Source organism: Coenobita brevimanus, chromosome 23 (genome assembly GCF_032717465.1).
Source record: "Coenobita brevimanus isolate Jiangsu-jjx chromosome 23, ASM3271746v2, whole genome shotgun sequence".
Lineage (NCBI taxonomy): Eukaryota > Metazoa > Arthropoda > Malacostraca > Decapoda > Coenobitidae > Coenobita > Coenobita brevimanus.
This window is the reverse complement of record NC_136976.1, coordinates 45,306,317-45,320,319: the sequence shown is the minus strand read 5'-3', so window position 1 is coordinate 45,320,319 and position 14,003 is coordinate 45,306,317. Positions and strand designations below refer to the sequence as shown.

The window sequence follows — 14,003 nt, the reverse complement described above, 5'->3', positions numbered from 1 at the left end:
GTAGAGGTAGGGGAGAAGATGAGAGAGAGAAGAGAGAGGTATATGTGAGCAAGAGAAGAGAGATGAAGACAATTGGTGAAGGAGAGTAAGCAGAAAGTAGATGAAGAGTTTGGGAGGAATCTGACTGTAAAATGGAGGGAGAGTAGGAAATTGTTCTGGAAGGAGGTAAAGAAAGTAAGGCAGTGTGAATGGGGAAATAATAGAGGAGTGAAAAATATGAATAACAGATTGTTGGTGGAGGAGAGAGAGAAATTAAGAAGACGGAAGGAACACTTTGAGGATTTGTTGAATGTAGAGAGTGAGAGCAGTGTGAGTATAAGCGGTTGGGGAATGGCTGGGAGAAGAAGAGATGAGAGGAGGGAGGAAGAGGTCAGTAGGGCAGAAGTAGCGGAATCAATGAAGAAGATCAAGATGGGAAAGACCCCGGGAATTGATGGAGTGTGTGGTGAAATGCTGAAGTATGGGGGTGAGATTGTTGTGGGTGGATATGGAAGTTGTGCAGACTGGCTTGGGAGGAGGGAAGAGTTCCAGAGGACTGGAAATCAGGTATAATTGTTCCCTTATACAAAGGAAAAGGGGAGAGAGAAGTATGCAGCAACCATAGGGGTATTTGCCTTCTTAATGTGGCTGGAAAAATATATGGCAGAATACTCAATGACAGGGTTAGGCATATAACAGAGGGGCTAGTTGGAGAAGAATAAGTGGGAGTTAGGAAGGGAAAAGGGTGTGTAGATCAGATATTTGTTCTAAGATGTTTAGTGGAGAAGTATCTAGAGAAAGGAGAGAAAATGTATGCTGCCTTCATGGATTTGGAGAGAGCTTATGACAGAACAGATACGTAACGTATGTGGAAGGTATTAAGAATATATGGAGTGGAGGGGAAATTGTTGAGTGCTGTGAAGAGTATGTACGAAGGAGCTAGGGTTACAGTGCGAGTGGATGGTGAGCTGAGTGAGTTCTTTGATCTAAATGTGGGACTGAAACAGGGAAGTGTGATGTCTCCATGGCTGTTTAATATATACATGGATGGGGTTGTAAAGGAGGTGCAAGGTAGGGCAGTGGATGTGGGGGTGGCTCTAATGAATGAGGGTGTGATGTGGAAGATTCCGGTGTTGCTGTTGCTGATGATAGAGTATTGTTAAGTGAAGATGAATGGGAGTTGCAAGGTTTGGTGAATGAATTTGGGAGAGTGTGCAGGAAGAGGAATCTGTATGTTAATGTAAACAAGAGTAAAGTTATGGTGTTTGAGAGGAATGAAGTCACAGAATGCACAGGAGGTTGGATGGTTAGGATATGGCAAATGTGAGTGCATTCAAGTACTAGGGTAGTGTGATGAATAAGGATGGAACTTTTGGGGATGAAGTGCTTGAAAGGATACAGCAGGGAAGGACGGCTGTTGGTTTACTGAAAGCAGTCATGAGAAATTGGGAGGTGAGTATGGAAATGAAGATGTCACTGCATGATAGTACTGTGATCCCTACGCTGACGTATGGAAGCGAAGCATGGACCTTGCTAGAGGGGATTAAGTCAAAAGTGAGAGCAGTGGAAATGAGTTACTTGACAGGAGCATGTGGAGTGACATGGAGGGACAGGTTGACAAATGATGAAGTGAAGGTATGTTGTTGGGTGGATGAGGATATGGTTGAGAAAATTAGGAGAAATACACTGAGGTGTTTTGGACATAAGGAGAGAATGGAGAATGAAAGACTGACTAAGAGGGTGTATGTAGGTGAAGTGGAGGGAGGGAGAGGGAGAGAGAGGTTGACGAATGAAGAAGTGAAGATACGTTGTGGGGTGAATGTGGATGTGGTTACGAAAATGAGGAGAAATACACTGAGGTGGTTTGGACATATGGAGAGAACAGAGAATGAAAGACTGACTAAGAGGGTGTATGTAGATGAAGTGGAGGGAGGAAGAGGGAGGGGAAGACCGAGGATGAGGTGGAGGGATGGAGTTGAGAGGTATATGAGGGATGGGGGAGTGAGCTGGGGGGAGGGCAATCAAATGGTGGGTGACAGAGCGACTTGGAGGCGTTTTGTCTGCGGCCACCCTTTGCAGGATTAGGGCCTCGGGCTATAGATAGATAGATAGAGATAGATGACTTTTATTGAGTCAATGACACATTAAAGTCTTGCCTAGTTTTGAAGGATGGCATAAAACCAAGGGACTTGAGTACCAGTCTGATGTAGCCATCTCTCGCAGACTTTCCATAAACTGCTACAAATACTTCTGTTAACATCCTGACACACAATTCCACACTTTGTGAGCGACATGGTAACTGGATAATAAAGGGCTCATACTGATCTTACTGAGCTCTTCATCAGACATTAATTAATCAGACACTGATTAATGTCATGTCTCTCTGTCCACCGCACAAAATCATCGGACTTGAGTACTGCTCTAATGCAGCCATCGCAAGGAAAAAAGGGGATCAAGTGGTATGGGACAACGGAAAATAAAGACCACTATGTGCTAGTCGGAGAACCTGGAACCTTCTACCTACGCCATCTGACACTGAAACAAGGAACTAGCACTGCCATTGCAGAAGGACTTCAGAATCTGACTGAAGAAATGGATACTGCTGATAAGATAACTGTGGTGGAAGCTGACAGCACAGTCACAAACACAGGATGGAAAAATGGAGCCATTCACCAGGTAGAGTGCCATCTGAGTCGTCTTTTGCAGTGGTTCATCTGCAGTCTGCATTTAAATGAACTTCCACTTCACCACTTGTGCATGAAATTCATTGGTCCTACAGAATGTGAAACAATGAAAAAATCCAATAGGAGTCCCCATAAACTCTTGAAAGTTGCCAGTGTTCGCCGGATCACTAAATTGCGTGGGGTCACTACCCCCTCAGAGCTGGTATACCTTCCTCTAAAAAAATTTATATTGGGATTATTACTCATGCATAAAGCATTATACCGGTATTATATTCATAACAGATACCGTATTTTACTGATGCTCTAAATGAGATTTATGCTGAAAAGCTCTCCATGGAGCTTACTAGCATGAAAGCTTATTTTGTGTTCTTGCATTCAACACATTTTTACCAGGTGTTATGAATCTCAGTTGTTGGAAAATTATATCATACAGTTTCCAAAGATCGTAATCTTTCATCTCGCAAATCCTGACAGGATTCTATCCATCATACACTTAATAACAGTAAGAATTCTACGATGAAAATCTTACAGGGCCGAGATCAGCCGACTCGAAGTTTTACAGGCATGATATTCCTCTTGCTTTGAGAAAACATTTCAGTTCTGCTACAGTCTGTTTTTCCACATATATTTTACCTGCACAGTGGGCCAAGACACTATATTTTCCGGAATCACCGGGTAATTTCAAAAGGCGCGGGAGTCAGGTGTGGTGTATACACACCATCAGCGTCGCCCTGCGCCCCTGGCGGCAGGCGCACAAACTACGCCACGCTACCCATACAAAAGCGCTTCCATATGAGGTCAGTGGGTTCATACGATCTTCAATTATTTAAGTCCCATATTTCCTTCATATCTTATGTAAGATACACTTTCTTTATACTCATTTACAATTTTTCCTTAGAGATGTACATTCACCACCTAAAAAAATAACTGTGATCAATACCCAGGCATCATAATAATTGCATGTAGACTGTCTCTAAACTGAGATGGATGCAACCTTCTATTTCAATTATATTTTGATAAAGAAGCCATTTTTTCTTCAGTATTATATGCAGATAAATAAAAAAAATATCCTATTTTCAGTAACGTAACACAAAAATTGTATACCAGGGTAATTCAAGTTGACCCCACTTTTGCATTTTACGTTGAGTTATCTGGCAAACGGTGGTATCTATTTCCAGTTTGTGGGGGCTCCTATTGGCAAAGCTTTGGCATGGTGTGAAAGTTTGAAATTATTCTCTACAGGTATTCTGTATATTGCTAGAGGCCCCCTTCTTACAGAAGTTGACCTCAATGAACTGAGTTGTGATCAAGTCTACCTCTGTAAAATTATCAAAGCCGTACGGAGTGGCGTCATGGAAGAAGATCTAAGGATGAAGCCTGGGCCAATGTCATGTGCAAGATGGCTCACGACTGCCAGCAGAATTTGTCGGGTATATATATAGCAACAACAGAAAAGAGTAGTGATGAACTGTACTCACAGAGTTTGTCGTGTGCCACTATGAACCCATGTGATTCAGCATAAAGTGTCATTCAAAGTGCACAGATGGCCCAAAACATCTACTGGCACATTTGAACTACTGCAATTCCTGTACTGCCACCTACCAGTGAGACTGCTGCTATGCAGGTAATCCAAAGAAATGCCTTTTGGGCCCACCCTGAAAATGTTTTACTGGTAATGCTAACATATACAGATTGGGCAAATTGGTGAGAGTGTGAGAGAGAGGGAGTATGGATGGGGTATATGCACAGGAGTAGGTGAAAATGAGAGGGCTAAAGAGGGTGTATGCATTAGTGTGCAACAGATGGAGGGAGAATACAAGAGAGTATGGATCAGTTGTTTCAAGGATTGTGTGGGTAAGATTCGATGTGGGAATACAAACGTGGGTGATTGTATGTGTGTATGCGCCAATGCAAGATCATGAAAGTAGGGTGAAAGAAGAGTTCTGGGCAAATGTGGAAGTGTGCATGGAAAAGTTTGAGAGGAATGAGAGAGTGTTTTTGATAGGAGATATTAATGGAAAAGTAGGCGATGTGAAGGGTGATGGAGTAGTTGGTGAGTGGGGCGTGCCTGCAGAAGTGGATGAGAATGGCAGTGCTCTAGTGGACATTTGTGCAGGGAGGGGGTTGGTGATAGCCAATGCCCTCTTTAGGCACAAAATGATCCACAGGTATATGTGGCGAGTGATAAGAAGGGTGGGTGGTGAACTGAATGAAAGTAAGGCAATGACTGATTATGTGTGTGTGTGGATAACAGAATGAGAAGGTATGTAATGGATGCAAGAGCATACAGAGGTTGGGGGAGTAGACTTTTTGTGGTGGTGAAAGCCAAGTTTCAAATGTGATGGAGGAACAGAAGGTGGGATGGACTGTAGGAAGTAGTCCATACAAGGAGGGTAGAAGTGTTGCATGAGGATGGAAAAAAGGCAGAATACAAGAGAGAAGTGAAGAAGCGAATTGGTAAATATTATTTGGATTAGATGGGAGAGGTGGAAGGTGTGTGCAAGTTTTTCACAGAAGAAATCTGTGCAGCATGTGAGGTGGTGTGTGCGGTGATGAGAAGATGAAAGGAGGTGCAAGGAACAGCATGGTGGAATGAAGAGGTGAGGCAAGCTGTGATGCAAAAGAACAAGGCATTTAGTGAGTGGATGGGAAGCAGATGCATGGAGGAAGTTGAGAGATGGAAGAGAGAGTTATATGTAGAGAGGAAGAGACAGGTGAAAAGATTAGTAAGAGAGAGTGAATGAGGAATCGGGAAGGAATTTGAGTGTAGGAAATGTTCTGGAAGGAGGTAAAGAGAGTTAGACAGGGTGATAAAGAAGTTAGTAAGGGAGTGAAAGATAAAAAAAAGCAGATTGATTGTGGAGCGGGGAGAAAAAGTGAGCAGATGGAGAGTGCACTTTAAGGAACTGTTAAACATATACATACAGAATGAAAGTAATGCAAGTATAAGTGGCTGGGGAATGGCTGGGAAAAGAAGGGTGGTGAGAAGGGAGGAAGAGATCAGTAGGATGGAAGTTGTGGAAGCAATGAAGAAAGTCAAAATCCAGAAATTGATAGAGTGTCAAGCAAAATGCTAAAGCATGAGGTAGAGATAGTAGTAGAATGGATATGGAAGATGTGCAGATTGGGCTGGGAGGAAGGTAGAGTCCCAGAGGATTGGAAGTCAGGTATACAGCAATTATTCCCCAATACAAAGAAAACAGGGATAGTATCGTAAGGAATGAGGTCTTGCCTAAGTGACATACTTGCTGCTGCTATAAAGCTCGAATGGGGAAAAGTTGTAAAATACCATCTCAGAACTTTTGTGGCACCTCGGTTTGGGTTACCTTTCCTAGAAGGGTAGTCAAGTCGTATCCCACCTGCTTGTGGTGACCTGTGGCAAAAAGTGCACAAGCACTGAAGTGCGCCTACTGCAGTGAATGGCTTCATTCGGCATATGAAAATATGCCACCAACTGGGTTTTCGCTGGCTGTGTAGCCAGTGTGTTGCACCAGCGGATGAGGTCTTGGCCGGTGGAGGAAGTAGTGTCACCAAGAAGGAGCTGGAAGATGAAGCTACTCGGCCAATCTTTCTGGCTATCAGAGATGTTTCAAACAGACTGGAGGCACTAAAGACCAAGGTCTCATCATCCATGGCTGTCACCCAAGACCAGGCCAAGTCATTTACTGATGCTGTTAGTGGGTCTCTCATGGGGGAAGGGAAGGATCTGCCTAGGGGCATGGTTGAGATCAGTGCTCATGGCTGGAAAAAAAACCATTCATAGTCAACAGGTACTGATTGTAAAACCAAAGAGTGATGCTGAAGCTTTGACAACTCAAATGGGACCAGAAGACATCAGAGATGTACTTAACTTGGTACCGGTTGAAGGCTACCTTCAGACAAAGGCTGGTGGGCTAGTAATGAGGTTTCCACCAGACAAGGCCTGAGGTGAAACAACTGGGGTACTAAGTGATCATTTTGGCTCTGATGGCACTTTTTGCATATCAGAGCCAAAGAAAATGCTGCCCAAAATGACCGTGATGGGCCTTTCCTCCTCCTTGGGCGACTCTGACATTATCCCTAACATTCTAAGAAAAAACAAGTAAATTAAGATGCTCGTTGATTGAGGTTGTACCCTCAACTTTCTCTTCACAAGAACAAGGAATGACACTAAAACTGCTGTTTTGAAGATGTCGCCAGAGGTGAGATCCTCCATTATATAAAGGGCAACTATATCCCTTAAAAGATGTCGTGCTTTTGACAGATTCCGGGTTACACAGTGTCATCACTGTCAGGGCACTGGTCATACATCTGAGAGATGTTCTAGAAAAAATGATGAACCCAAATGCGTTTTTTGTGCTGAAGCCAATAACTCTAAGGATTATAGTACCATAAATTCTCCCAAATGCATCAACTGCTCTTCCTTAACCCATCATGTCCGGGGATTGTTTTCACAACCAAAACCACCAGCAGGTGTTTTTCTTAAATATCAGCGTTATTTAAACCATAATTTCTCAGCTAAACCTAGAATATAAAATTGTAGTATAATATGCTCTTATAATATGATGCAATAATCATAATAATAATACAATAACAATAATACTACAAAACACTAGATCATGTATACATGTCACCCAGATGTCCCCAGGTCGTCATGTATACATGCCACCCGGATGGGAGGGGTTAAGACATCAAGAAGCTAATTCCCTAATCCACAGTTGGTTGCCCATTTTGCATCAAGCAGAGACTGTCCAATTATGATTTCTCATAGGAATAGAGTGACTGAAAACACCAATTCTGACCATTCAAAAAACTGACTACATCCCTCCTGAACCAGTTAAGGATGGGTCTTTTAAATATTCGTTCCATCCGTAATAAAATAGACTATATTAATGAAACTCTAAATCAGCATGAGCTTGAAATTTCGTGCTTGATTGAAATGTGGTTGTATAAGTCTGATATTAATGTTATTCATAGTGCCTTGCCTAAGACACATTCTATTATAAGTATTCCCAGGCCTGCTGCTGACTATCCGGGAAGAGGTGTAGCACTCATCTACTCGGCAGCACTTGCAAACAATTCTCTCATAGACTCAGACCTGACCCCATCTTCATTTGAATTCATGGAGGTATTAATAAATTTCCATCACAATACCACCAGAATTGCAACTGTCTATTGACCAGGTCATCCGGGCACAGATCGAGGTTTTATGGATGAGTCTGGGCAGTTTCTTGAAGTGTTTTCTCTTTAATATGGAGAACTTCTTGTTTGCGGTGATTTCAGTTACAGTATTGGGTTGACAGTCTGGAGTCAAAACCATTTTCTTCAGAATTCCTTGAGTTGATTACCCAGAATAATATTTTCAATCAGGTGAGTGATTCAACTCATGTCTCGGAACATGTCCTTGACTTGATCTTGATCTCGTCCCCTGCTGGTTGCAGTCACATATCTGATGTGGAGGTTGACTCAATTGACCCCCACATCTCTGATCATGCTCTGATCACTCTTAGTTTTGATATCCCAAAATCCCTTCCTAGAAAAAGGTCATCAGGCTCAGAAATTACAGGAATGTTGACTGCTATTTGATATGTCTTGAAAATGATCAGCATTTAAACTACACTGATTCTTCAAATCTTTCTTCTGATGAATTGATTAATATATATAACAATGAGCTTTGGTCAATTTTTGATCATTATTGTACTAAGGTAGTAAAAACAATCATTGTATGTGATAATTCTCCATGGTATGGTCCATCAATTAATTCTTTGTATAGACAATGTAGAAAGGCAGAACATAAGTGGCACTTGCAGTGGACCGAATTAAGTAATTTGCGTTATATCTTTGCGAGAAGAGCAGTCGTCCACACTGTAAGAGCTCCAAAGGCTAAGTATTATCAAAATAAAGTTGATTTATGTGGTGGCGATAAAAAAACAACTGTCTGCAGCTGTGAACAATTTGGTTGGTTGGAGGAACACAACTGTTAAACCAACCTCTGTATCTGATGCCTATCTGGCTCCTGATTTTGCTTCATTTTTTACAACTAAGATATCTCGCATAAGAAATGTATCAGAAAACAGTTCCCCTAGTGAAGTGTACTCAGCTGACTTCCAAGCACGGTACACTGCGGGTCATTTGCTTTCAACATTTCATCCTATCTATCTATTACCAGACGCTTTAATCCCGTAAGGGGTGGTCACAATCAAATTGCCTCCATGTTGCTCTGTCCCCTGCCATTTCACTGCCCTGGTCCCAGCTCACACCCCCCTCTCTCATATACCTCTCCACACCATCCCTCCATCTCATCCTTGGCCTCCCCTTCCCTCTTCCCCCCTCCACCTCACTCACATACACTCTCCTCATCAATCTCTCACTCTCCATCCTCTCCACATGGCCAAACCACCTCAACGTGTTTCTCCTAATGCTTCCTATCATATCCACATTCACACCACAACATTCCTTCACTTCTTCATTTGCCAGCCTGTCTCTCCATGTGACTCCACAGGCTCCTCTCAAATAACTCATTTCCACTGCTCTCACCCTTGACTTCTGTTCCCCTAACAAGGTCCAGGCTTCACTTCCATACGTTAGAGCTGGTATCACAATACTGTCATGTAGTAGATTTTTCACTTCCATCCTCACTTCCCTGTTCCTTATCACTGATTTCAAGGAACCAGCAACCTTTCTTCCTTGGAGTACCCTTTCAAGAGCTTCACCCTCCAAACTTCCATCCTTACTCATCACACTCCCCAAGTACTTAAACATACTCACATTTTCCATTTCCTCACCATCCAACCTAATGTACATTCACTGACTTCACCTCTCTCAAAGACCATCACTTTACTCTTCCCTACATTCACCTTTAGATTCCGTTTCTTACACACTCTCCCAAACTCATCCACTAAGCCTTGCAGCTCCCCTTCATCTTCATTTAACAACACAGTATCATCTGCAAACAACAGTATAGGGAGTTTCCAAACACTGCCCTCTCTCATTAGCGCCGCTCCATCATCCACTGCCCTACCTTGTATCTTTTTTATAACCTCATCCATATAGAGTGAACAACCATGGAGACATGACACATCCTTGTTTCAATCCAACCTTCAAATAGAAAAACTCACTCATTTCACCATCCACAGGCACTGCAGCCTTAGCACCCTCATACAGTACATACTCTTCGCTCTTCACATTTCATCCACTGGATGTAAATAAAGTCAAATGTTACATTAGAGAACTCAAAACATTTTGCCCACCAGATCTGTGTAACATGTCACAACTGCATGATGTTTATGAGCATGCTGCAGAATTTATCTGCAGCATAATAAAGATGCTTCTTAGAAAGTAATTTTGTGCAGTCTCAGAAATGTGCTTTGCTTAGGCCCCTAATCAAGGAACCTGGTCTTGACGCTGAAAGCATGACAAATTATCGTCCCGTTTCTAACCTGTCTTTCTTATCCAAGATTACTGAGCGAGCCATACTTGATCAACTCTTTCCACTACTGGAACACAACAGAGTTGTTCCTGTTGTTCAATCAGCATACAGAAAACACCATTCAACTGAAACTGTACTAACAAGGATTCATAGCGACTTGGTGGCAAACACCTGTACTGAGATGTCCTCTCTCCTAGTTCTGTTGGATCTGTCTGCAGCTTTTGATACAGTGGATCATAAACTATTGTTGGATGATCTGTATTTTTATAGTGTTTGTGACAGAGCTCTTTTGCTTCTTCAGTCGTATCTGTCGGACAGATCTCAGAGAGTGGTTGTTGATTACGCTAGCTCTGACTCTGCTCCCCTTCTGTTTGGAGTCCCTCAAGGATCAGTTCTGGGTCCAATTCTACTTACTATCTACATGAGTAGTTTATCATCTTTACTTGATGCTCACAATGTATTCTATCATTTTTATGCTGATGACACTCAGCTCAATGTTAAGATATTGGATACTGATGATACCAGGACTAAGCTTGAGTCTCTAATGTCTGATATTAAGATTTGGGTGGCTAGGAGGAAACTTAAGCTGAATGATGGTAAAACTGAGATCATCATCATTAGAGGAAACAGAGGAGATGATGACACTGATAACGTCCTGGCTTTGAACACTGGTGTGTCACAGCTTCACCCAGTCAGTTCTGTTCGAAATCTGTTAAATTACAAAGAACATATTAATCAAGTTGTCTGAGGAAGTAACCTGCATATCAGAAATCTGTACTCTGTGAGAAAATTCCTGAACAGACATTGTCCCTTAACACTGGTCCACGCAGTGGTCCTGTCTCATGTTGATTATTGTAATTCACTGTGGATTGGTCTTCCAAATGCAATACCAACAAAAGTTCAGTCTGTGTTGAACAGGGCAGCACAGCTTATCTTTGGTCTCCCTCCGCGAACCTCAACTACCCCATTCCTATTTGAGCTGCACTGGTTACCAGTAAAGGCTAGAACTGAATTTAAACTGTGTCTTATTACATTCAAGGTTCTTAAGTTTGATGAACTGAAGTATCTTGCTGAATTGTTAGAACTCCAAGCGGCACGCCTGGGTGTGATGTTACATAGTAAAAATGATTCCTCACTTCTTGACGAGCCTGGAGCCATTCACCAGTCATCTTTCTCTGATCACTCTTTTGTGTATAGAGCCCCTAAATTATATAACAGATTGCCACTGTCCATGAGACAACTGTCTTCTGCTGAATCCTTTAACAGACAGCTGAAAGCCTTTCTTTTTTCAAAATGCTGTGCCCTGGAGAGAGGTACTATGACGGATGATTATAGGGTTTAATTACTACCACTTTTTTTTTTTTTTTTTTTTTTTTTCGCTGAGGTAGCTTGTATTGTATATGAGAGATGTCATACTTCTTGTAACTGTAAAAATAATGTATATGTGTGTCACGAGCTGGTGATTCCCAAAGGAAGAATTAGTGCTTTTGAGAAACAAAACACCACATTATTATTATTACTGTTATTATTATTATTATTATTATTATTATTATTATTATTATTAAGTTGTATGCAGCCTTGGTGGATGGAGAAAGCATTTGACAGAGTGGATATATAAGGAATGTGGAAAATATTAAGAATATATGGAGTAAATGGGAAGTTGTTGAATGTTGTGAAAAGTATGTGTGTGGACTGCATTGTGTGTGGACAGTGAATTAAATGAATTTTTCTCTCTGAATGTTCAACTTAAATAGAAATGTGTCATGTCTCCATGGTTATTCAATCTGTATATGGATGGGGCTATAAATGAGATACAAGGCAGAGCTGCGGATGTTGGAGTGACCCTACTGAGAGAGGGCAGCATTTGGAAACTTGCTGTATTGTGGTTCGCAGATGATACTGTATAGTTAAGAGAAGATGAAGGGAAACTTTACAGCTTGGTGAATGAGTTTGTGAGAATGTGTAAGAGACACAATCTAAAGGTGAAAGTAGGGAAGAGTAAAGTTACGGTCTTCGAGAGAAATGAAGTCACTGAATGTACAGTGAGGTTGAAAGATGAGGAAATGGAAAATGTGAGTGCATTTAAGTACATGGGTGAGGATGGAAGTTTGGAGGATGAAGTGCTTGAAATGGTAAGGTTGCTGGCTCTTTGAAAGCAGTTATAAGTAATAGGGAAGTGAGCATGGAAATAAAAAAGTCACCGCACAACAGTACTGTGATACCAACTCTACCGTATGGAAGTAAAGCTTGGACCTTGTTGGAAGGACACGAGTCAAGAGTGAAAGCAGTGGAAATGAGTTATTTGAGAGAAGCATGTGGAGTTACATGGAGAGACAGACTGACAGATGAGGAAGTGAAGGAGTCTTGTGGTGTGGATGTGATAAAAAGCATTAGGAGAAATATATTGAGGTGGTTTGGTCATGTGGAGAGGATGGCAAGTGAGAGACTAACAAGGAGAGTGTATGTGAGTGAGGTAGAGGGGGGAGAGGGAGGGGGAGGCCGAGGATGAGATGGGGGGATGATGTGGAGAGATACATGAGAGAAAGAGGGGTGTGACTTGGGGACAACACACTGAAATGGCATTGGACAGGGTAACATGGAGACAAATTGTTTGTGGCCACTCCTTATGGGATTATGACATGTGGCAATACTGTAGATAGATAGTGTAAAGGCATCTCAAAATAAATGGATCTTGGATTTGGCTGTCTATTATCTTGCTTTAATTTTTTCTTGGAGGGAGCAATCTTGCAGGCTTCTAGGTCCGATTCCTTCTTCCTTGAAAAAAAAAAAATCAATAAACCCTCTCCACCACTCAACATTACACTTCGCAAACACACAGCCACATTGCTATCCAAACCCTTCAACTGTACAATATAACAACTTTCACAAACTACCATTAGACTTCCATCCTTAAGAATTATCTTTCCCACAGAGACGAAAGTATACCTAACCAGACAGCAATGTGGCCATCACCCTTCCCTGCTGCAGTATGAGCACTAACTACAACTCACAAGAAATCTTTTATGACCATTTTGCAATGCAGCCCTCCATACCACAACACAAGCTACTAACCTCATGCACCACTCTGTCACAACACAGACAATCCTTGATTTAAAAAAAAAAAAAAAAAAAAAAAAAAAAAAACTCTGGGAGCAAGTGGGTAAGAGGGCAGTTTCCTGAAATCCACTGATCAACCTGAGTTTGAGGGAAAAAAAGGTCACCCCTCAAAATTAATGTTAACACCGAAGTAGCTACTATGATTTCTTTGGTTGGCTTATAGCATACAAATGTCCTTGTTGTGCTAGGGATTAATCAATCATGACATCAGTAACAGTGAATGTTGATCATAATGCCTCTGCATGCAACAAAAGCATCACACTGACAGCTTTTGTTCCATCTTTGTTCAAGATAATTTGGTGGGTCACAGATACATCACAGAGACAGAAGTTGTCCCGTCTCTGTTTCTTGGAGTTTAGCAAGTGACAGAAGCACCAAAACCTATGAACTGTCCAATTACTGCACATTATGGTGTCTAACCTGCATTAATGACTGCAATGACATAGTCCAAGTCCCCCTGCTCTGCTGCTCGGTGAAATTCCTGCACTGGGTCAATATCCATTGGTTGTGGCTTTCTCTTCCTGCAGAGAATAAAATTGTGATGCTAGTAGTACTAGTGGTATACATAGGCTTACATGATCTTTTATCCACAAAGCCTGCGATATGACTACTTCCAATCTGGGAGAGTTCCTGTTTTTTGGAAAACATGTACTGTTAGGTTAGCCACCCATCCTCGTATAATTTTCCCTATGTGGGTATACGGTACACTGTATGATGTTTTTCACTTTTAGCTAACAGTACCACTACATATTTCCATAACTTCATTATTAGTTCTGTGAATAATGTAGGCAGTACTATATGCATGATCTCCTTGA

The 14,003-nt window shown here is 41.7% G+C and overlaps 1 protein-coding gene across 1 annotated transcript in view; it reads right to left on the bottom strand.

Annotated features, from left to right (window-relative positions):
• Positions 1 to 13,697, bottom strand: part of LOC145392688 (ankyrin repeat and SAM domain-containing protein 6-like) — a 320,191-nt gene extending 306,494 nt beyond the window's left edge. Inside the window, exon 1 of the mRNA XM_080266995.1 lies at positions 13,609 to 13,697. Within this exon, the coding sequence (XP_080123121.1) occupies positions 13,609 to 13,690 (82 nt within the window). The 5' untranslated portion in view covers positions 13,691 to 13,697. The remainder of the gene's footprint in view (positions 1 to 13,608) is intronic.
• Positions 13,698 to 14,003: the final 306 nt, after the last annotated feature.